Raw genomic sequence first — 25,241 nt, 5'->3', positions numbered from 1 at the left:
CTCTGATATTTTATGGCTTATCTGCTTGGAAGTCAGTGATGTATTAGCACAGACACTAATAATGCAAATATAACTGATGTAATGCTTGTATTTGTTAAAAACTAAGAGGTTTCCTTTCCCAAATTACACTGCTAGCCAACCTCCTACCCTGAAAAGATATTTCAGTAGGTTGAAACATTCTGGACTATTTCCATTACTAGAAAGTTCAGCATAATTGAAAGATTTATGACAAATTAAAAATATATACACTCACCCTTCTCAGCAAGTATTTCAGGAGCAACATACGTTGGTGTTCCACAGACAGTAAATATGGGTTTTGTAACCTGCTTAGCAAGGCCGAAATCTGCCAGTTTCAGTGTAGTAGATTTATCTGCATTGTGCTGAACCTATATCCAAACAAAATATATATATATATGTTTAGTCCAGATGCATTTTAAAACAGCAAAATATACAGGAAGAAGAAAATTAAACAGGAGGGAGTTCTAAGAATAGTACTAATAATGGAAACAGTCTTCAGAACATGGCTCCTTTCCCCCTATACACTAAGAAAGTGCATTTACTTAAGAGGATAAGCAATTACGGAAAAAAGAAAACTTTGCTCTACAAACTCTGGCACACTGCAGTTTCCAAGAAATTAAAAGAAGGAACACAAAAATAACCAAGAATCAATTAAATAATATTATTTCCTCTTGAGAAAATAAACTGTTCTTTTCCCCTAGGAAAGCGAGGAAGAATGCTGTGGACTTAAATGCAACGAGCCCATGTACTGCTTTTGGTTTTTAGCCCCAGACAGCAACTAAGTACCACACAACTGCTCAGTCACTCATTCTCCATCTGCCCGCAGTGGGATGGGAAGGAGAACCCAAAAAACAGTGGCTTGAGAGAAGAACAATTTAATAATTGAAATTATTAAAGTACAAAAATAATAAATTATTAAAGTATAATAATATTAATAATAACAGTAGCAATGGTAACAACTATAATGAGAAGATGGACAGGGAGAGGGAGAGAGGGCGAGAGCAAGAGAAAGGAATAAAACCCAAGAAAAACAAGTGCTGCACAATACAATTGCTCACTGCCCACTGACCCCCAGCCCAGCCACTCCTGGCCAACTCTCCTCAGTTTATTCACTGAGCATAATGTTCCATGGCATGGAATATGCTTTTGAGTCAGCTGCCCTGGCCATGCTCCCTCCCAACTTTTGGTACACCTGCTACCTGGCAGAGCATGGCACACTGAGAATTCCTTGACTTAGGATAAGCAGTGCTGAGCACCAACCAAAACATCGGTGTGTTACCAATGTCATCCTAATACTAAATCCAAAGTACAGTTCTGCACCAGCTAAAACCAAGACACATGGAAAGTGTATCTCCATCATGCTGGTCTAACAACAAAATACAAACCAACAAAAGTTTTACATTCTTTCCAAATTACTCTGATACTCTACCTGCTGCCCTGAAACTAGGTTATTAATATAGCAAGAGTTATAGAAATAGGTTCATACAGAATGACCTTCTAATTGGGTCTTTTCAGCAGTTCTCCTCTCCTACATCCACCTGGCAAGTAGTCAAAACACCTTCTCCAACTCTAATTTTGTATGCATTGGTCTTTAGCATTACTTTATAATGCAGTTAATGAAGGATTATTTTGAGAAATGAAATGTTAATGACATAGACAGTGGGACTGAGCACACCCTCAGCAAGCTGGCAAGCAACACCAGGCTGAGTGATGAGTTTGACATGTCTGGAGCATGGGATATCATCCAGAGGCACCTGAACAAGCTCAAGAAGGTTGAGCCTCGTGAGGTTCAACAAGGACAAGTGCAGGGTCCTACATATGACCTGGGGCAATCCCTGGTATCAATACAGACTGGGTTATGGATTGAGAGCAGCCCTGAGAATTGCAATTTGGGGTAGCTGGTGGATGAAAAACTGGAATGAGCTGGCAATGTGCAGTTGCAGTCCAGAAAGCCAGCCATATCCTGGGCTGCATCCAAAGCAGGGAAAGGGGAGGGATTCTGTCCCTCTGCTCTGGTGAGACCCCACCTGCAGTGCTGCATCCAGCTCTGGGGTCCCAGCACAGGAAAGACTTGGAACTGTTGGAGTGAATCCAGGGGAGGGCCAGGAAAGAGGGAGGGAGCACCGCTCCTGTGAGGAAAGCTGCAAGAGTTGTGGTTGTCCAGCCTGAAGAAAAGAAGGTTCCAGACAGACTTTACTGTGGCCTTTCAATAATTAAAGGGGGCTTAAAAGTAAGATGGGGACAGGCTTTTTAGCAGGGCCTGCAGCAACATGACAAGGGGCAGTAACTTTAAACTGAAGGAGAGTAGATTTGGACTAGATACTAAAAATAAATGTTTTATGAAGAGGGTAGCAAAACACCAGAACAGGATGCCCACAGAGGTAGTAGATATTCTATGCCTGGGAACATTCCAAGTCAGGCTGGACAGGGCTCTGAGCAACCTGGTCTAGTTGAGATGTCCCTTCTTATTATAAGGGCTGGGGCCAGGTGACCTTTAAAGGTCTCTTCCAACTTAAACCATTCTAAGATTCCATATTCAAAGCAAAGTCATAAACAATGAAGCAGTATAATTAGATAAATCAGTATTCTTAATACTAGTGACTGACACTCAAATATCCTCTGAGAGGTAAAAAAAGTCATTAATTTCCTTGAAATGAAAAAGTGTTTGTCCCTGGAACTATGGGGAACAGATCAGCAGCTAAAATGTCTACAAAAAAGCCAAGTAAACCTGGACTTAGTTTTGAACAGACAAACTGGACTATAATGTGACAGGTATACTCCGTGCTTTAACACCTCATATTTCACCATCAGATGTGGCTTAAGAAAGCAAAAAATTCAGGATGGTCTCTATTACCAAGTAACTAAAGGCACAGATGTGACAAAATTTGCTCTTATACTTTAGAGTTGACTAATCCCCATTAATCATCTTTATGGAAACTGTAGGCACACATCCAATTTTGATTAAGCAAAATGGGTTCGGACTTCTCAGTGGGGTTTTTTTATAAGAGTCAAAAAAAGTATTGCATTACAAAATAATACAGTAAAGACTACTACTCTTTTTTTTTTTTTTTCAAATGCACAAAACTGGGAGGAGTGACTGATACCCTGATGCCCCAGAGTGCTATGCAGAAGGATCTCAACAGACCTGAGAGACAGGCCGGGAAAAACCTTTTGAAATTTAACAAAGAAAAGTGCAGGCTACAAAACCTGGGCAGGAATAACCCATGCATCAGTACAGGCTGGGGGCTGACCAGCTGGAACATAGCCCTGCAGAGGAGGAGCTGGTGGTCCCAGGGGACAAGAAGTTCTCCATGAACCAGCAGTACCCTTGTGCACTCTTCTAGTTTTAATTAAGCAAAATACTTGGTGGTTTTTTTTGCTGCTCTTCCATGAAACAATATTTTTCAGTATGAAACTGAAAATAAAGTTTACTACAATCATGCCGTCAAAACTTCTGCAAGAAGAAGCTAAAATGCTACAGTCATTTTCTCTATTACATTAGGCAACTATGTGAAAATCTTTTGCCATCATGTGCTGTGGACACAAACTGACAAAAAAAAAAAAAGTAACGCTTTGTAGAACAACATCTATCTATAGAATTTATATTCTACCAGTAGAGGTAATAGTGTTAAGAGGTTACAAAAATTCATAACTGAAATGCTCAATTTCATATGCAATACAAAAATATGAGCATGAATGTATTTTCCTATTCTATACATATAGACTATATAATTCTATATATATTTTTAAATTATATAAGAAAAGCATGTCACATGGAATTTCAACTACCCTGCATGCTACTGTACTAATACAAACAATACTGAAATGTTTATATACATTTTTAGAAAACAGCAGGGTGGTGGGAAGGGTAGAAAACACAATGGTCTTAATCTCAAAATCTTCAGGAGATTTCTTGCTTTGTAAAATGCACCGTTGCACTTTTTCTTTTCTCAGGATGCCAGACTCCTATCTCCCATTACAGCACAAGGTGGCAACACAGCACCATCTGTTCTTTCAGGACAAAACCACTGAGCTTCCACTTTACTTAACAAGGGAGCAGGTAGGAACAGCAGGCATATTTTCACAACTTTGTGACAATCACTTCAGAGAGAGCATGTAACCTGTCAGCAAGCCTGAAAACCTAACTCCAGAACTCAGCAGCTTCACTAACACTGTGATCAGAACAATTCAGTCAGCTCAGAGAATGCCCTTCATCCCCAACTTCCTACTGTCCAGTCTACCTTTCCATCAGCTGGCATCACCTTGAGCATGCAAGTATGCTTCACTGCAGAAACAAAAGCTTCTCAGATTCTTTTTAATCATTCCCAAGGCCAGACTACTGCCTCATAGCGGTATTACAGGAATGCACAACCTGCTCAAGAGAAATAGAACCTCTGACATCCACAGTATGTATTCCATGCAATGGTGAGAACAAAGCAAAGATAGTGCTGCCTGCCTGTAGACTTAATTGAGGTAAGAAAGACCAGTACACTTCATACACTTTCTACAGACAGCCAACTTAGGCCATACAAATACAGCATCTGGTGGCCTTGGACTAAAGGCAGTCAAGTCAACTGCACACTACTTCCTCAAACAGAGATGACATGTCAGAATATTAGAATATTGCCTGAGAATTTCTAGCTATGCCAGCTATACAACCAGAAGATTGTAATATAAGGGCAAATTCATCTTCAAAAGGAAAAAAAAGAAAAAAAATTTTTTTCTCCTTCTGTCCTGTCTGTGGATGACTCGCAGTACTTAATGCTCTTGACTTCACATCTACCCTGTGAAATTAATCAGTATGTTTAATTTCATAATGATTTTAGACATTAATAGTTCTCTGTATGCACATGTATATGGTAACACAGAGTCTTCTTATGGACATCATGAAAGCCAGTTAGCCCATGTGATATTTTGTATATGGGAAACAGATAGAGCTTAAGAAAGATTACTGCTTACACATTTCAGTTTCAGACATTCCTTGCTGCTAGCTAGAAGAATCTCTATGAAAAATCTTACAGAAAATTCTGGAAGTTATGACAGGTAAGTGGTTAAACAGGAGTTTGACTCACGTGCACTCAGGAAACTGGCAGTGCTTTGTATATATGTAAATAGTGTTGGAAAATGGACAGTCCTTTGTATATATGTAAATAGTGTCACAAAATTCAAGGGCAGAAAAGCTATACTTGAAGCTCTCACACATACGTGAAAACTTGAGCGAGACAAAAAGGGGCAGGGGGACAATCTCAAATGCACAAAAAGCTGTAACATTTATGCAGCTGAGTGTTGAAGAATTATCAGAATGAGGGAAATGTACAAGGAGATGAGTACACAATCGCAAATACAGCCCTCTCCCTTCCCCCTAAAAAGGGGTGACTTTCTGTCTTTTACAGCTACAACATGGAAAAAAACCATCACATTTTGGGCATTAATTTCTCACTCACAAGTGAAGAAATGACAGCAGCTGTAGAATTAAACACTCCCTTACCAAAAAACCTTGCCAGCAAATCTTGCTCCACGAGGTAGCATGAAAGAAGTGACTGGCTTCATCTGTGAGACCAAACACACCACACTGCCCATCCTTGGCAGCAAAGGTTTTCTTGCTGAACACCTAGTCCTAGATGAGGTGATGCTGTTAGCAGATGGGAGGGAGTCGTAGCAGCTGTCTTCACACCAGCTGTCAAACAGATTTTGTTTTTGTAGCGCAAGTCACCACCCTTCTGCCTCACAGCTATGCTGCGAGGAGCCTGATCAATGTGGGCAGACACAGACGCGAAAGAGGGAGGGGAAAAAGCAGAAAGGATGATGGTGGCCTGGTACAGAAGTTTGTAACTAGAGGACAGTTCCAGAAGAGAACTGAAGAGCAGTGAACTAATAGCTACACCAGGTTTCCACCTTTCTCTTGTGCCAATAATTTTACAATTAACTAGACATCAAAGTATATTTCTATCTTTTCTTCTGTGGGGACAGAAACTGTCTTCCTTCTTTCCCTAGTCGCTTATTTTCATGAAACTTTGGGAAATATTTTTTCCGAGATTGCTGCTTCTTTGTCATCTCTTATGACAATTAGCCAATATGTTTAAAAGTTATTAGGAACAGTGTTAGATTCTCACGCAAAGCAGGTTCAGAATAGACATACACATTTCCTTAGTAAAATAGACCAAGGATCCTTATTCTTCCATTTCCCATTTTCTCAAAGGGGAAAAACAGTAGACAAAGATTACAAGATCACCTGACCAAAAGAAGACCCAAAGTAGGACAAAAAAGTCAACAGCCTAAAAGTACATACTTATATTTTGACCTTTGCGTACAAAGTCTAGGTAGACTAATTCAGATTTAAACATCCTCAGTGTAAAAAGAAGTATCCCACAAACAGGGACGTCTCTGCCTGATGTTGGATCTTGAAGCACTTTGCTTCATCTCCTGATGCTCCTGCTCCACCAACAGCCAATGAACCCATGAAATCTGCTTCAATGCTGTTTGTTACAGTTCAGCACTGGCTGATGGTAAGATTAGTGGCAGCTCTCCTTCCTACTTTGCTGCCCCAGCCACTCTAAAGAGACAGAGGCAGCACACTAAAAAGACAGAAAACCTCAGAATCTTGCTCAAATGGCCTGTCTTTATAGGAATACTTACTAGATAGCAAGTGACCTAGTCAATACTATCAGGACCTTATAAACTCATTGAATAGACTTGCTTTTCAAAAGTATACTTTGTGTACACGGTATCTAATACTGGTGTGCACAGAAAATTAACAGCAATTTGAAACCAGAACAGGTAAAGTTTTATTTCCTGCAGTGTTTAGGTGACACTGTTCTTGCACGACAAAATACCTACAGTCTGGGAGCTGCTCTGTCCTTGAAAAATGTATTCTGACTTTCAGAATGGGCAACATGATTATTTCAGAGCTACACAATGCTGCCACTGCTCAGCATTCTCTGTTTTGCAGTTCTGTGAACTAAATGTGAAAACAACCAGAACAGACCTTTATCTTACCCTTCCTTGCTTATCTACATCACTGTGGTGATTATGTATTATAGAGGGAAATGAAGCATCAGATCTCAGGTGTTTCACTAAGCACTAGCTTATTTTGAGCAAATAGGAAAGAGCAGGACCTGGCTCATAATGGAAAATCAGCTTCTGGAAAAAGCCATGCAGTACTATGTGAAGTTTTGTTCAAACTTTGTGCAAATGAAACACAAAGGCGGGGCCTACAAGCCCACTTCTTCCTGCAAACCAGCCACTTGCATTCACTGCATTCAGAGTTGCATTCATTCTTTTATTTCCACAGAGATCACACACCAAAGACTTTCATTAAACTAAGCAGGATTCATAGCAGAACCTAATAAAGAAGCTATTGCTTAGTTTAAAAGTTTGGGAGCAAAGTGTTTCAGCAAAGCCTTGTACAGCCTCTGCATTTCTCCAGAAATTCAAACTGATCTCTGTGCAAAATTAATTCTCTGAAAAGCACTGAATGGTCCACAGGACTAAATAATCTATTACTTTTTTTGTTTGGCTAACCTTGAATTTCCAAAAAGCTGATAAAATCCAATTTGTTAGAGACTGGCAAATACTTACTATTTATCTGTTTATTAGGAAATTTGGAACCCTAATACAAAAGTCTAACACACACTTAGAAAGGGAGAGTTGTTTACTGTTACAGTCCACAATGTGAAGTTCTATAAGTGGGAAGTGTAAATACTAGAAACATTTCTATGCATATTCACACATGTCAATAGCTCTATTGACTTCAGTGCTGGATGCAAAGAATGCAGCCTCAGAAACGTGATGGAAACAAGAATCTCTCTTTGGCATGAAGTTACTATTTGAGCTGACTTTAATGCTGTATTCACCAAAACACTTTACTGTCAGATTATTTAAATCAACTGCATAGTACTTCTGCTTCTAAGCAAAGAAATTGTCACAAGATAGAAATCACTATACATCAGAGGACTTGCACACTGGTTTGCAAGATATACAAATGCAGTGGACAAAAAGTCCAACAAATAAATAAGATAATTTAGCAATTTTAATAACCTTTAATAAGCAAGGAAGATGCTTTATGATTCATCCTTGGACACCTAAAAGTCAGATGCTAAGTAACAAGTTTGATATCTGCAAAATACAAATGCTCACTACCCCTGAACATCTGATAATTTTTACTTGAGTTCCTTTCTGCAATCACTGCTATCTGCAATGCACAGCAGATCTATGTAAAGCAAACTGCAATTGTAATTTTACTCCAAAATTTTATCCATTTTTTCGAAGTGTCCTGCCACAGCACATTATTTCTGTATGGGATTTGCTTAAAACAATTCAATGAACCATAATTGGAAGGAAAATAAATTCAATTCCTGCACAAATGCAAATGTTTGACGATACTTACCAAGAGATTCTCTGGTTTGAGGTCCCTGTGGACAATGTTCTTGCTGTGAATATAAACCAGTGCTTCACACAGGTCAGTGATCATGACAGCAGCATCATGCTCTGTGAACTTCACACTTTCTATGATTGCATCAAATAAGTCCCCTCCTGGGACATACTCTAAGATTAAGTAGATCTCAGCTTCTGTCTCATACACCTCAATTAAGCTTACTATATTGGGATGAGAGAGACTCCGAATAATGAGGATTTCACTTTCCATCATGTCCTCCTTCCCCTTCAGCTTGGATTTATCAACAATTTTCATTGCATAGATCTGATTGGAATCACAGTGGCGACATTCCTTCACCACTGCAAAGTTCCCATCCCCAATAGTTCTGCCAATCTCATAGTGTTTTTCCACATCAGTTCTGCTTTTAATGGCATGCCTCCGGCTTGTGCTTCCCAATCCCTGAGTTTTGTTGTCTTCTTTACTCACTCTGCGCTCCCCTGTTTTTTCTCGTCGAGTCATGTCACTCTCTCTACATGTGCCATTCCCTTCTCTTCTGGCAGCTTCCTCTTTAGCCCTTTGTCCCTCTCTGCCCTCTCTATGTGTTTTAGATATTTTCTCAGCATCCCTTAGAGTGTCTTTCTTTAGCCAGCCACTTTGGTTCATTACACAGCTACTTCCATTATCTTCCTTCACTTCATGAGACAGCTGGAGCCCTTCTACAGCATTCTTCCTGATTTTTACTACTTCCTTCCCATGGTTTTCATGCTTCTCCATATCCCTTTCTTTCTCAATGTTCCTTTTTTGCTTCTCCAGCCCCTCATTAACAATCCTATGTAGTGGCTTCCACATCCTCCTACCACCATTATCTTTCCAGTCAACTTCCTCACCCTCCAGACAGGTTTCAGGGGACTTTCGGCAGCTCCTGGCTTTTGTGTTTCTTTCTACATGGTACCTCTGACACATGCCTGTGTTCAAGTCTCTGTTCTCAAACGAGGCCTCAGCCTGCCTTTCCCTCCGTAACTTTTCTCTGGCCTGCCTTTCCTGTTCGCATTTCTCACACCTCAGCACCTCCTCAGAACTCTCTTCTAGGCCTTCCTCAGAACTCCTCTCATGGTTAAGGTACCTTTCACTTTCTTGTGTTTTTCTAGAAGGCTTCACTCCATGCTCACCACCCCAGCTCTCTCTAGTCCACTTTTTTTTGGTTCTCACTTTTTCCTCTTGCTTTGTCTTGGCTTGGCTTTTTCCTTCATGTCCAGCTAACAGCTGGGAAGACAAGCCATCACTGCAGTTCTTGGTCATTTCTGTCTCATCAAAGCCACTGTCTACTTTCGAGGCTTTGTCATACAGCCTGCCCTTCAGCTTTTGGGACTGCTCCTCATTTGTCTGAATGGCAGCACTGGCAGCATAAGGATTTTCAGGATAAAGTTCCTGTAATACCACCTCCAGGTCCTTCAAAGTGAGGGGCTCCTTTCCCATAGCTATGAAGGCATCACCTTCCCGGAAGAACTCAGAAACACTTCGGATTTCTCTGCCTCTCAGATTGTACAGCTTTCTCACACGGTCATTCTTCCAACGAGGAAATCCCAGAGCTTCTGAAATGTCAGCCATCAGCTGCTCAAAGGTCTGGACTGATCTCCTGTTGAGAAGCAAGGTTATCCTCCTGAGCGTGCGTCCCCCAGGTTTCACCACTGTAATTATCCTTGGCTTCACAGGACTGTGCTCTGAATGTATTGTGTGAAAACCATTGTGGGGACTGAAAAATGAGGACCTGTGGCTGCTTTCACTCAAACATGGCTTTTCATAGTTTCCACGGCCAACAGGAGGACAAGTCCCATGCAGTTTCCTCTCTTTTACTTTTGAGCCTGTGTTGCGTGGCGAATGGTCCAACAAGCCTTGGCGTCCTAAGGCAAACAAAAAGCAGGAATATTTATCATTTTGCATCATCAGAACTCTTGCAGCAATAGTTTTCTATGTGTCAGTGCATGTAATTTCAGAGAGTAAGGGTAGGTGACTTCAAGGTTTATAAAGAACTTTTAAATACCACTAAGGAGTATCTCCACATAGTTGCAACTGCATCATTGTCAAGTTAGTGAGAAAATCTAAATTAATTTTGTGACAGGAATGTCATAAAAAAAATAATACTATTGAAGAGAAGTAGATATTTCTTCTAAATCATCACATCTTTCAGAAATCCTCAAAGAATAGCAGGATTGCATCCAGATTGTTTAGCATTATCTTATTAATACATCTCACATAAACTCACTCAATTCCTTTCTGAACCCAGTTGCAATTCTGGCCTCTGTAAATTCTGTGGCGACAATTTGCACAATTACACTACATGAAGTAAGATAAACTAATTACTTGTGTTTTAAAATTACTACCAGATGGCACTCTGTATGCAACCTTACATTTTTATAAATAATTATTTCCTCTTCATTTTCCCTGGACTTTTTATAACAAGTTAAATAAATTCTTTTAAAAAAACATTACTTTTGCTATAATTTTTACTGTAATTTTATAGGTCATATAATAGCAATGCAATTTAATCTTTTGCCTTAAAGAAAGGTCATCTTATTTTGTTTGATAACTGGGGTCATGGTTTTCCATATTTTGGGTTGACTTTTTTATTCTAAAAATTATGTGAAGTCACACAAAGTTCTGAGTATTCTCTGGGGACATTGACATTTCATCTTAGAACATCAAAGAAAATGGCACCATTTGTTATGCATAATTGTGAAACAGAAGAACTGAAAACATAACATATGGTTATGGACAAACCAAGCTATAACATAATTCCCTGTCTATCAACAATAAGCTCAGAACAAAAACATCTCCCAAAAATATTCTGAGCTGTTGTACTTGCTAGGATAAAACCTGCTTACAATGCATTTATTTTCAGCCTCAAGAAATGTACATTCAGAATGAGATCACAGAGTGTTTCCACCTCTATTTAATAGCCTTGCTCCTCAGTTGGGAACAAGCATTCAGTATATATGAACTAACATGACCAGGACAAAAGGAAACAGCCAGAACAGTTAACGGATCATTACAAGGAAATTTCTGTACACCAATGGCTCATCCCCCAGAAAATCAGGTCCATTTTCGTAATTACTGTTATTCCATAGTCACAGTGCAGTGGCCAAATCCTCAAAGGAAAATCTGACCATATCAGCATTTCTCTTGGTGTTAGGCTCATGCCTACTACATTCTGGGTTTCAAGTGTGAGAAGCCATTTTCGGTATTTCACACTACATATTTTTATTTGTCCCTTCCATCAAGGCATAATAGAATGAAGATGAAATACACCTCCTTTCCTAGAACAACAAACAAAAGGGAAAACTGCAGAAGTGCTGCAGCAGAGCATTCACTTGCTCTGGCTCAAATAATACCCCATAGGCCAGGGCCTGAGTGTGGAAAGCACAGGAGGAGACACCGCTATAGAATCCACTCTGCTGTTGCCTCTGCTTGATGCAGGATGATGGACGCTTCTTGGTTGTAATACTCTCACCAGCTAAGCACTGTGTGCCCCCCAGCATGTCCCTTAACTCTTGGCTTCATTTTCTTCCCCTGCCAAATGAAATAGATGCTTCTTCTCCAAACAAATATTACAAAGAAGCCCAGCTGCCAGCATGCTGATTGAAGACGTAAGCATTATATAAGAGCTACGTGTGACTAATGCTTGGTGGTTGTACAAGTTATTTCTGTCTCCATTCTGCTTTTTAAAGGATGATCTCTTGTTATCAAAAGATGACTACATACGTACTAGTGATTTCTCAACATTCACGTATTTACATTCCACCCAAAATAAAGCTTGCTGTGAATGGAGGGGGAAAAAAATCAGCTGTAATAACAGTTCTCTGAAATCTAAATCAACTCCACAACATGTTTGTTACCAGGAACTGAGGAAGCTCTGAATTTAATCAACATTTCCAGGTTCTTGCGTACCCATTGTCATCAAAGCTTTATCTTGCTTATGGGAACTGTGAGTGACATTTTTACTGCTTATAATCTTGGCACAACATAAAAACAGTGGTGCACTAATAATGACTTTTCCCACAGATTATGTTCCTCCCGGTTATGCTGCTATTATCATATCTTTCTATAAACCATTGATTTTAAGTGCTTGGTTGTACTGCTGATTGTTTCAATTACCCAGGCATCAATTATGTTTCCTTTCTTCACTAAATTGGCTAAGCCTTAAGGAGAAGACAAACTTATTTTTTAATTCTGTAACTAATGGAATAAGAGCAGTTCTATGTCATTATTAAGAACAATACAGGAATGCTTTGTTCTTTCTAAACTAACCTGATTCCTAGCCAAAAACACTTTGACAAAAACCACAAGTTGATATATAACAATGTTCATTATAAGAGTAGAATTGCATATTCTTCTATGATAAGAAAGGAAATAACTGCTTAAATCATTGTATGAAAGCATCTTCTAATATTTTCCAAGAAAAAGGGAAATGTCAATTTTTTTCAAAGTGGTGGTCACAATGACTATATGTTACATATAATTAAAAATTCACTTCAGTTGCCTGTTACAACTATTTCAGTCATAATTTCTGTTATTTTCCAGTTATGCTATATTTAACTGATACACAAGAAGCAAGCCTCAATCTGTCAGGAAAGTGCATATGCTTAAAGCGGTAACAAGCATTTCTAGAAAGCCTTCAAAGGTCACACACATACCCAAATCCTATAGCTACAATTTATATTGCTTCAAAATCTTGTTTCCATATTTATATACAAGTGGGAGAAGGAGGAAGAGGGAGGTGGTGTGAGAAACACACTTCAATGAGTTCAAGCACTGGCAAATTATACCTCTGTGAATAAAATATGCTTTTTCTTTTGCTGTCCTCCTGAGAGCCAATGATTATTAAACATAAATATTCTTTAGAAATGTTAAGATGGATCGATGAGTGTGTCTGGCTTTATCTGCATACACATCTATCCATATTTTCTAGTGTATTATGGATTATCGATGGTGCAGCATGGCCCAGGAGGATGCTGAGGCTGCTGCTGTGGATGGGCAGGGGCGAGGCAGCACAGCTGCTCAAGGGCACCCTGCACACCACCTAAACTGTGCACTTGGGCACAGGGAAACAAAAACTAGAACCCATGGAGCAATACAGAGCTCCACATGATGAAGACATGATGGTCTTGTAGGGAAAACACTAACACCAACTCTCTAGAGAAGCATGGAGGATGGAACAAACTGGGATTTGGGGGCTCAAACATGTAGTAGAAATAAGAAATTTAGCACCTATGACCAAAGCACAGACGCTCCCTACAGAGAAAATGTACCCCCCTGCAGGGAGCACAGCTTCTGTGACTCATTTTTAAAATTTACAAATCTTTTGTGATCATCACAGTCCATCCCACTGTGGGGGTGGGGAGGGTGGGAAAACACGGGGAGAAATCACAAAAATTCCTCTAGAAGACATTTCCTTGGAGTGTTTTGGATCATATTCTGGACATGGAGTAAAACTAAATTAATTCTGAAGACTTAAGCTCTGAATAACTTGTGTATACAGAACATCAAAATCTATATCTTAAGGAATTGTCTGGCTACACCAGCTAAAACAGCAAAGTAACAGGGTTTGCCAGAGGTCACCCACTGCAACTAAAAATGCATTGCTGCCATTTGTCTTTCAAAACTCATCCTTTCCCTTGGCCAGTCCATAAGCTTTTGTTCATTAATTAAAATATTGCTACTCAGCTTGCATTCTTCTTGGCTCTCCTGCTGGAGTTCATAGTTTCAGTAATTAACTGAATGGTTCACCATTCTGCTATAAAGTCACAGGTTGAAGGGGAATTAAATTTTTACAAGGAGTTTTACAACACAAAACAGAAGGCAGCAGTGAAATAGGATCTAGGCATGGTATTGCTGTGAATAAGATGGTGTTATCTGAGCCCTCCAATTTTTTTAGAAGGCTTCCACTTACAAAAGCAATTATGAAAACGCCCCAAAACATTAGCAGCAACTAAACTTGCACGTGACAGAAACCGTGTATCTGAGAGCTGTTTTGATAAGCTGGTCCCAAAGTGGGATAAACAAAACACAGTTTAAGTGGACAGGGAAAGGACAGCAGTACAAATGCCTGTTTTTTCCTTAAGAAAATTCCTGCTGAGGGCACGTAAAACAAAGACAATGGGGGGGAAAAAAATAATGTTCTTACTTGGAACAGAAAACATTTGATTAATTTCACAGTACTAACAAGTATCTTCAAGTACTTGAGTATGAAGAATGCCTCTGGCACTGTACTCAGAGCAGCCAAGTAGGTAGCTCACACAGGTTAGCAGTGTGCATCAGCAGTCGGGTCCAAGCTGCAATCCAAGTCCTCTAGAAATGTGCCATCTTGATCTCCTCTCCTTGCTGTAAATTATTTAAAGTTTCAACTTCCAGGGCTAGTGCACACTGTTAGTGCTCAAGACTGAAGCAGTAACATGGCAAGTCTTAGTTCACTAGATCAGATGGACAGAAACAAAACATGATCACAGGCATCCTTTTACAGCAAGTAAATTTTACATTATCTACAGCCCCACTGCTGGAAACACTACTGGTGAACTTTTCTCTGGATATGAGCAGTCATACCCTCTCTTTCCTCCCCTGCCACGTTTTACATCATTTTAGGGCAGAGATTTTGTTTGAGTCAGGACTGGTGGTTATTTCAGCAACAACACTGCAGGCAGACACACTGCATCAGTTTTGAGCAGATAAAATCCTGAGCAGAAAAAGAAAGTCAAATTTCACAAGGGTTGGATCAAGACAGTGTCAAATGTCTTGTTACTGTTGCTGTAAGTTGGACAGTTGCTGTTAGCTCCAGCCTGAGCAAGCTCCAAATGCTCACTCAGCTCAGAGGTGTGGAATTGAAAATGGAAAAGGAAACCTAGTGAAGAACTGGACTGTGAGGATAAGAGCAAAGAAGAATTGCAAAGACTGCAGAGAAGGAAGCCAGTAGTGCTATAGTCAGGTAAAACTGCTTAAACACAGCAGTTCCTACAAACTTTTATACCTGCTGATAGCAATTCCCCTAGCCTCTACTGACACAGTTGAAGCAGATGGAGACTCTAATAGAGAAGCAGTAAAACACGAGAATGAGTGGATCAAGAAGTCAGGTAGAATGCCAGACTTAGAGAGATGGGACTGGAAGTCAGCAACAGAACTATCCTCACACGATCTGCTCCTTTGCAGTTCTCAACAAAGAACATCTCCCTGCTTTTGTTGTCACTTGCCATATTAGCTTACATTGATTTTTTTTTTTTAAATAACAGGAAGAACTACATACACAGAAGGAGAGGAATACATTTAGAGAATATTAGCAAGATCCTCAGTGAAACAGGAGAAAATTAGAGTTATCACTCACATCCTGCACTGCATCAAAAGCAGCATGGCTGGCAAGTGAAGGGAGGTAGTTCTCCCCTGCTTTTCCATTCTCATGAGACCTGGAGTGCTGCACCCAGCTCTGGGGCCCTTGACACACGAAGGATGTGGACCTCTTGGAGCAACTCCAGTGGAGGACATGACTGTGATCAAAGGGCTGGAGTAGCCCTCCTATGAAGACACAGTTGAGGATGTTCAGCCTGGAGAAGACAGCAGCTCTGGGAATACCTTAGAATGGCCTTTTAGTACCTAAAGATACCTAGGAGAGCACTGTGGATAGATTTTTACAAGGGCATGGAGTGACAGGATGATGGGGAATGGCCTTCAACTGAAAGAGGAGAGTCTTAGATTAGATATGAGGAAGAAATTTTTACTGTGAGGGTGGTGATACAGGTTGTCAGAGAAGCTCTGGATGCCCCATCACTAGCAGTGTTCAAGATGAGGCTCTGAGTAAGCTGGGGGCTATATAAGGTTTCCCTGCCTGTAGCAGAGGGCTAGATGATCTTTGGGGTGACTTCCAATCCAAATAATTTCTTTTGTGAATTCACTTCCTCCTTGCATACAAGACAGTTTAGATATATACACAATTTTTCTTGTGTCCACCCCAGAGTACACTGGACCCTCTTTTTCAGGTAAACTTGATTAAGGACTGTGTTGTATATGGAACTAGAAGAGCTGAAAAGTGTGTGAAAAAATAGAGGAAGATCAGTTTCTCTGCTTAAGGCACTGCAGCCCTGAAGAACAGGATTTTATCTCAACCAAGTCCATTGAGTTTCAAAGCACTCGACTTAATCTATGCTTTCCAGAGAGGATCAGAGTCTGATAGCCAAAACAACCCAACCCACAAACCTGCTCAGTGCTCACAGCTGCAAGGACATATACTGGAAGAGGTACTTCAGACCACAAGATTATATAACACAACACATAGACAATGTTAAATCATCCCAAAATTCAGGACGTGGGCATCTCAAGTTGCTTTCTTGCCCAAATTAAAGTACTTTTGACTTTATTTTCTGCACCTTGGCTGCCACTGAATGCAGTACAAGCCCTCTCTTTGGAGGTGTCACAGATAGGCTAATTCATATTTGTTACTATAGAAATAACCATGACAGGAAAGCCCAGAAGCTAACAAGCCTGTATGAACAGCAGGGTGCAAAACACACACAGCAGGAGGCATGAAGAGCCAGGGTAAATAGTAGAGTAGAGGCTCATTAGGAAAGCTTTGTCCATCACATACACTGATGGAAGCAGAGTCCCTTGGGATAAAAAAAAACAGCATCTGATAATGCAATAATGCATATACCTTAATGCACAGGAACATGGGTTGGGGGAACAGCAGTTCTAATCAATAGTCATAAAAGCTTGACTTTGTAACCTGAATAATATTAGATTTTAACTACCCAGCCTCGCAGAAATAGATTTTTTTTTAATACATTGAAGAAATACATCAAATAAGCCTTACCTGTTCAGAATACATTTGATGGTAAGGCAGTTACAAACTATACTATGCAATAAAATATTACTGTAAAGCATATGGTATTACAACCATGGTTTATAAAACCAAATAAAAGAAGCATGGTCTTTTTAGATGACCAAAGTGTATTTTATTCAATTATATTAATTTAATTTCAAAACAAAACAAAACAAAATGCATCATGATATTTGCATGAATTCTTATCTGCATTAGCTACTGGAGCAGAAGGAAAACAAAATCATGCTCAATATCATTTATCAGCTGGATTCTTTCAAAAACAGTTTTAATACTGTAATAATGAAAAAAAAAGAGCGGGGGGGGGCATCAGTTATCAGTTTAATTTCTATAATATCCTTTCTGCTACACTAATGGGCATTTCCAGTCATAGTCATGCCAGCACTTCCATGTCTGATATGCACCAGTGCAGGGGAGATCAATCACTGACCCAGTCTAACCCAATTTGTAGAAAATGAAAATCACTCAGCAATTCAGACAGTGTTCTAAGTTCACTGAAGAAAAACTAATTTGGGCTCACATACAAAAAGAAAAAAAAATCAGAATAATATCTCTATCTCATAAATACACAGTCTTAGCCCTAAAAGATCATATAAAATTAGTATGATGGGATTCCAAGTTCTTTATCTTTCACAATTTCACATCAAGCATGCTTAAATTCGCATGCAATATTATTTTTCCTTTAACTGTCAGCCCTGCAAACTCAGCTATGTGTCAAGTTGGGTTCCTTCTGTCCCACACGTCACTAACAGAACTAAAGTTTCTCCCGGCCAAATGTGTCTGTTCCCATTAGGTGAGTTTGCAAAGTGTCAGCTGCAAGGAAAGAAAATGTTCTTAACCGCTACACCTGGACTGCAGGACATGGGAGACATGCACCTCTCGACCCACTCTCTGGCCTCAAGAGGGCAAGCAAGAAGACTTCAAAACTTTGCATTGTACACCTTATCTTCAGCACATCTGCTTTTTATTTTTAGAACAAACATACATTGTGTTATGCAAACCAGAGATCCCCAAATCTTTCAGTCCCATAAGTGTCCATTCTCATTCTTCCCCAGTCTTTCACACTAGAAAGAAAGTGAGTGAGTCTACTCTCTTCCCCCAGGCATTTATCTCACTCCCTTTTCTAGACACCAACCTCAGAGTTAATGGGAGACCCTAGAGAACAAAGAACACCTGAGCAGGTAAAATCAGGCAGATGTTGCAGCAAAGAAGTTCCTAAGATGAGAAGGACTGTCTAGAATGGAAAAGGAAGGACTAGACTAGAAGGACTGTCTGATGGAAAATCTTTGCAGCTGGCTGGACTTCAGCAGAAGGAAGGAGCCTGAGGGATGCCCATATTGGAAAACCCTCCCTTGTGGCTAAGGGATCTCTGGACTTTTCCATTCTGAGTATGGATGGTTCCTCTGTGACACCCTCAGCCCCAGTGTGAGTGTCATCCCACAGCAAAACGCTTGTAGGAGGCTCAGCATGCCACGACATGTGACCATATTTACTGTATGAGAATCACGATGGATAAGTGACATTTAGCAACCACCTTTCCTTATTTGTCCTCAAGATAAACTTAGAGTTTTCTTTGCCTTATTCCCCCACCCCCTTCTCCTTCACTAAATGCTCAGAGGCCCTTTGCAGTCTGTGCTGATGTTCTCCAGTCCAGCTCTTCCAACAAGGGAGCAGCAGGGACTGGGCTGCTGCAGGGCAGCCTGGGTCACTCTCTGTGTAACACTCCCCCTTCCAACCTTGCAACAGCGCTTGGGCAAAAATTACCTTCCCAGGTGCTTATCTTCTTCCCCTGCAGGCCCACAACCACCCCACTGAACCGCTGCAGGTTTTCTAAATCAAGCCATTTGTAATTAAAAAATAAAATATTTACAGCAAACACAGATGGTTACTGCCATGTGTTAGTGTTAAACTGAGCTGAATCACACCCAGAGCAGCAGATGAAGGTAAAGATTTCATGGAGACTGGTAATGACTCACAAGTGCCATAATTTTTACTTTTTTTTGGAGCAGAACCCCACTTTCATTATCTTCTTTCTGACATTTTAAGGGTAGCAAATCAAAAAGCGAGCATAAAGAAAAGTCTTGTAGAGAAGTATACAGATGCATAATCTGTAAAGAACTATGTGAAATCTAAGACTGCACGTGAAATGAATCAGTGCCTTTGGAGGTGTGAGGCTTGGTTTAAGCTGCGTAAAACCAAAAAAAGAATATTATGAAACTGCTCATTTATTTAATTTCTTTCAAAGATGACAGGCTGTGTATTTTATTGGGAACAGCCATGGCTGCTTACTGCACTTTCCCTGCTTTAGGGTCTGCCCCAGTAACCAGGGAAGTCAGCTCTGCAGTCCAGGACTTTCCATCAAGGATCTTTCAGGAGAGGGATAGAACTGACAGAGGGAAACAAAAACATCTTACACAACTGTGGCTTTTGCCAGAATCCATCTGGCAAAGCCCTCCATGTGCTTCTCCAGGCTCACTGTACAGGGAGCTCTTGACTGTTGATGCTCTTGACTCCTGAAGTACCATATATTTTAAATTAATTATTCACGTTTCATTACAAAGTAAGCTTTCAGCTGCTTTTTAGTCCTGTTAGCCAACAATGCCTCAGTCAAAGAAGCAGGATTCTGTTTCTTCTTGTGGGAGACATTATTTGCATTGCTTCCTAAATCTCAACTTGATGACTAATCGGTTGCAACTGAGCAAACCCAGTGAAAATAAAAGAGCCTGCAGAGGTGTCACTGAGAGTTTAATTAAGCTTCCAGTTCCTTTACTACCAATAACCTCGTTGCATAACTAAAGGAAAGACCCGCCAGAGTCTGATTCTCCATCTGGTTTGCAAAAGGGGAAATCACACAGAAGTTTTCTTTGTAAGTACAGCACATTTAAGAGATGTTAACTCACATACAAAAGCAGAATTCCCAACTCCATTTTTACAGAAGCACTTTTTCAGAAGATATTCGTATACTGAAGTCAACATTCCAAAACAAATTGTTTCACAGGACTTATAAAGGAAGATGAGGTTCTCAGGGAAAACTGTAAGCCAGCACTAATTAGACTCAAAAGCATGATGACAAGCAGATCATGATTTTCACATCACCAGACATTTCCCAGCATTTCCATTAACTACATTATTTGGACTGATGAGAAAACTAAAACCTGGAGAATACGTACAGGCTAGCACTATTGATGGAGTGGGAGACAGTGTTTTCAGAATGTCTGCTGAGAGCTTCCTCCACGAATATGTGGCATAATTGTTTTGCATTCTTACAATAATTAGACTGTGTAAACAATGCTAGCAACAGAGAGAAGATGGTAAACATGCCTGACTTTCATCTACAGTGAAAGCCAACTACTGCTAGGCAAGATGGACAATGTGCAAGCATTACCACAACTCCAAATTTACATTAGAATCAATCAAGGCAGTAGCTCCCACTCTTTCCTCATTGTTTCCAGAATCTAGTGAACACTCCAAAAGGACAGAGCCCATATCCTGAAATTGAGAAAAATATGGAAAACGGTATACTGTTATGAAAAGAAATGTCACATTCACCTCTTCAACTACCACATTTTCAGCTGTGATTCAAGTTGCACTGAAGCTAATTAAAGTTTCACATTAGCTTCAGTGAGATCTGAGGCAGCTAAAATCACCATACTGTTCTTATTCTAATTATGTGTTTTTGGAAAGGTCTAAGTCGGGCCAATCAGGGGCCAAATTCAAAATTGGCATTTAAGGTAGCCACTAAGGGTTTGGGTACGCCTCTGAGAACACACGGGGGTTAAAAGCAGGAGATTCCCAGAGAACTTCCTCTTTGGGAATCCGGCGTTGGTGAGTAGAGTCTGGCCTCTCCCCTGCCCAGCTGCGCCTGGGTGGGGGAGGGGGAGGCCATGACAGGGAGGAGGCCGGGAGCCCCAAAAGGTGCAGAGGTGGAGGAGAACATGCAGGGGTGGAAGAGACTTGGGATGTCTGGGCAGCCCCCCCGGAGAGAGGGACAGAAATTGTGCTGGCAGTTCAGCCGGCCAGAAGCGGGGGATGCGGCGAGAGAGGTGCCCGGCAGCTGTGGGAGTCCTTGGGCAGGCAGAAGAAATTTTAACCCCTTTGTAGACTAATAGAAACCTTACAAATACTGAATCCTCCTGAATCAGGATGAGGTGAGAGAGAGATGAGAGATGGGCAAGCGTGAGGAAAGCTGGAAGAGAGAAGAATCCTGAGTGGAAGAGATGATGGAGTGGCCTTGGGCTGGACTCTTTCTTGTATAGCCATGGACAGACCCGTGTTTTTTCCCTGTGACCCAGAGACTGTATTTAGGGGGAGGCAACACCCGGGAGTCAAGAGTGAAGCAGCGGCGTGAACAGAGACGGCTGAAGGGGGTGTGGGATGCCCTCTGTCTCCACGGAGAGGAAGATCTCTGTTCATGAGGCCCCTCGGCCCCAGGGGGTGAAATTTGGGGGGGACTGGTGTCCCAAGAGTTGAGAAACTGCTGTTTCTGGAAGTGGGTGGAGCATCTTTAAACGGGGAGCCCTAAAAGCAGTCCTGGCCCGTGTCCAGTGGTGAGAGCACTGGACATGGGGGGGAGAAGTCACGAGGGCCGATGTTCTCTGGGTGGGGCCATGGAGAACACGGAAGCACAGGAGGTTTCAATTGTGCTTCCGGGGGAGGCCCATGAGGCAAGGGGGGACTCCTCTCTCCCTGATGGATTTGAGGGTTGATAATTTGAGGGGTGGTGGATCTCTGGAGAAAAGGGAGGGGGAGGAGGAAGGTATCTGGAAGGTTTTCATTCTTAGTTTAGTATGTGTTCCTTTCTAAATTTGTAATAAATAAAGTGTTATGTTTCTTTCCCTCCATCCCCGAATGAGAGCCTGCTTTGTTCTGTTCCCGGGTCACATCTCACAGCCACCATTTTGAAAATATACCCTTCATGGGGGCCCTGGCATTGTGCCAGGGTCAAACCATGACATTTTACAAGAAAGATTCTAATTTTATTTACAAGAAAATCTATGTAACACTAATTTCAAATGTTGTTAAATGTCAAGGAATCATTAACTTAAAGGAAATGAGAAAATCAGTGACAGAAACCAACTCCATCTGCCCTAGAGCTGCTCGATAAGAAGGAAAGACCATGAACTTCCCGTTTTTTTACAAAACTAGAGATGTTTCTGCAGAAAACAAACCCAGCTAGGTAATCCTGGAAATGGGGAAATGAATCCCACACAACTTCCCTTAGTCACCACACGCTGTAAGTCCAGCTGGTGCCAAAATCATGACGCTTTGCGGAACATGACCAGAAAAAGCAGCAGTGAAAACAGATACAAAGCTTGTAGTGACACTACCAGATAAAGATACATTCAAAAGTCAGGCTAGCATTCCCAAGGTAATTAACTTGAGTATTAAAAAAAAACCAATCTAGACAAGGTAACTTAAACACCACTCAATTTCAGAGGTTTGAACAGCTGCCACTAACTTGAATTAAATCAAGTTATCTTATCTTTGCTGACAGTTTAAATCCAATTAGCCAATTCAGGTTAATAAGCCACAGATGGAGATTTATCAGAAGCTAACTCTCAGCTGATGTGCCCGAACATCCTACAAAAATTTTCATGGAAAAGGTTATGCTAAGATCCACACCTATTACATGACAAGAAAGGGACTAACTCAGCAGGATCAGTTTTATCTGGAAAGTTGAAGGGTGGTTTCCTGAGATATAAAATTCAGTTATCTCTTGAGAAGAGCATGAGTTGCTATAATAACTGCACTTCTACTACATAAAGCAGCTGTAATATGTTTTGTAAGCTTCATTTCACTTGCTGACTGTTTTGGGAGTCTGCTGAGTTCTCAACATTTCAAAGTGTCAAAACCGTATTCAGATCATAGAAAAAAAAATCAAGAAGGAGCACCAAGAGAAAAAAGGGGGCTAGAAGAAAAGGAAACAAGGAAGTGGGAAGACAAAACTGCATGCAAACTTGCATATATGCACATCTTCATGTCTCTATAAAGTTAATATCAAAAGCATGCACAACAAATTATCAGGTTCAAGGATAAACTCTCAGTTTATACCCTCACACAGGATGGGTTTCAATCTAAATGCTCAGAGGAAAGAGCTTTTTAGATTTTTTTTTAGTTTCTTTTAAAAAGAAGAAACTTTTTACCCTATTGCAAGGGAATTTTTGTTGGTTTTAGGTTTGTTCTTTTTTGAAAAAGGAAACCTTTCAGTACTCAGTGCAGCAAGAGTTTCAGTTTATGGAGTTGCTCTCAAATACTGTGTCTCACAACCTGCAAACTGCTCCATTAGCTCAAACCAGTGGCCCGTCCAGTCCTGCTGACATTGCATACTGAATGTACCCTGAGAAAGGCAGAAAATAATGCTGCACAGGGAAAAGTTATGGAGTAGTTCTCCTATAAATATCAGCTCAGTTATTAAACAGAAGCAAACACAACTGATAGAACTACAGAAGCCAGGGGATGGATGCAAGGGCAAAGCCAGCATTCTTCCCGAGAGAGGTCTGGCTATCACACATCGCAGCATCTCCATCTGACTCAAGAGCCCTCCCCACTCTGTCCCCCTGCCTGTAACCCGTGTACCTCCAGCCGTACCGATTTCCCAGCTGCGGGAAGATTCATCAGCCTCAAGTGTGTTTTAACACACAGTTGTGCAATGGTTTAAAACCCTTACACTGCATTCTATTTACTTTCTTTTGCAGAGCATCAGTGCTCTCTGAGCAGCCCACAAGCATTCGCTCCCAGTGAAGCACTCTCATGCTGACTATTAAGAGTGCAAGTTACTTCAAATCTTCAGTTTTTATGGCCGCACAGATGACACCGTGCCTGCTTTCCGAGCGGCAAGCGCTGCCGTGACCCTCAGCCTGCGAAGCTCGCCCCGGAACTGCCGCGGTGCCGCTCAGCCTCGGGAAGGGGCACGGGCGGCGCGACCCGCGCCAGCCACCGGCTCCCCCTGCTGCGGCTGCCCCTGCTCTGCTTCCAAAGCAACCCACTCCCCAGCGAATCCACAATACAGGCAGTTAAAGGAGCACGGTGAAATAACCACCCCAACTCCGGACCTTCGGGGACCCCTCTCCCCTCCCAGAGCCCTCGCCTCAATCCCACGGCCGAGAGGCACCGTACCTTCCTTCCTCCGTCAGTCTCCAGCCCCACTTTCCAGCCCAAACGGCCCCGAAAGCTTCCCCCGCTCCCCGCAAGGACCTGGGCAGGAACTTTCGCCGCCGCCGCCGCCCCACGTCCCCCTCAGCCGGGGCGCCGCCAGCTGCCCCCTCCTCCCGAAACGAGCCCACAGATGGCGACCTGTCGGAGCAGCGTCCAGCTGGGGCGGCGCGGGGGCTGCCCGCGGCGAAGGGGCTGAGGGAAGGGGCCGAGGGAAGGGGAAGGGGCACTCACCCTGGCAGTGGCAGCAGGCGCCCGCCGCGGGGTGGAGCGGGGGCGGCGCGGCGGCCGGCATGGTGCGGGGGCTCGGCTGGGCTCCGGCCAAGGGCTGCCCGCACAGCACCGCACGCTCCCTCCGCGCCGCCTCACGCCTGCGAGGGCAGCCAGGGAGCGGGAGGGAGGGAGGGAAGGAGGGGACCCGGCGGGGAGGCGGCGCCGCACACCGGCGATCACACCCCCACAGCCCTTCCCGGGCTGCCCCGCCGGCGGCACCGCCCCGCCGCCCCAGCGCCGCTGCTCGCCCGCCTCCCGCCTTTCCCCAGCGCCCGGCTCGGCCCCAGCCGCCGGCATGTCCTCGTTTGCCCCCCAGCCGAGCGCCCGCCGGCCGGGCTCGGCTGTTTGTTACGTGCCCAGGGGCTCCATGCGTTCCCGCGGGTGTCCCCAGGTGGCGGGATGTGGGGCACTGCTCCCAGCCCGCTCATGAGTGAAAACGCTTTTATTGTCGCCCTGTAGATGCCAAGTAGACTTGGTCAGTCATTCACAGAATCACAGAATATGCTGAGTTGGAAGGGATCCTCAAGTATCATCGAGTCCAACTCCTGG

The 25,241-nt window shown here is 42.2% G+C and overlaps 1 protein-coding gene across 1 annotated transcript in view; it reads right to left on the bottom strand.

The window, feature by feature from the left end:
* DCLK3 (doublecortin like kinase 3) overlaps positions 1-24,826 on the bottom strand; it is a 31,895-nt gene extending 7,069 nt beyond the window's left edge. The window contains exons 1-3 of the mRNA XM_064418763.1: positions 24,654-24,826; positions 8,405-10,293; positions 254-386 (exon numbers count right to left, since the gene is read on the bottom strand). Coding sequence (XP_064274833.1) covers positions 254-386; positions 8,405-10,293; positions 24,654-24,714 — 2,083 coding nt within the window. The 5' untranslated portion in view covers positions 24,715-24,826. The remainder of the gene's footprint in view (positions 1-253; positions 387-8,404; positions 10,294-24,653) is intronic.
* Positions 24,827-25,241: the final 415 nt, after the last annotated feature.

Source organism: Passer domesticus, chromosome 1, assembly GCF_036417665.1.
Source record: "Passer domesticus isolate bPasDom1 chromosome 1, bPasDom1.hap1, whole genome shotgun sequence".
NCBI classification, from domain to species: domain Eukaryota; kingdom Metazoa; phylum Chordata; class Aves; order Passeriformes; family Passeridae; genus Passer; species Passer domesticus.
Note: the sequence above shows the minus strand (reverse complement) of the source record. Positions and strands in the feature narration are given on the sequence as shown.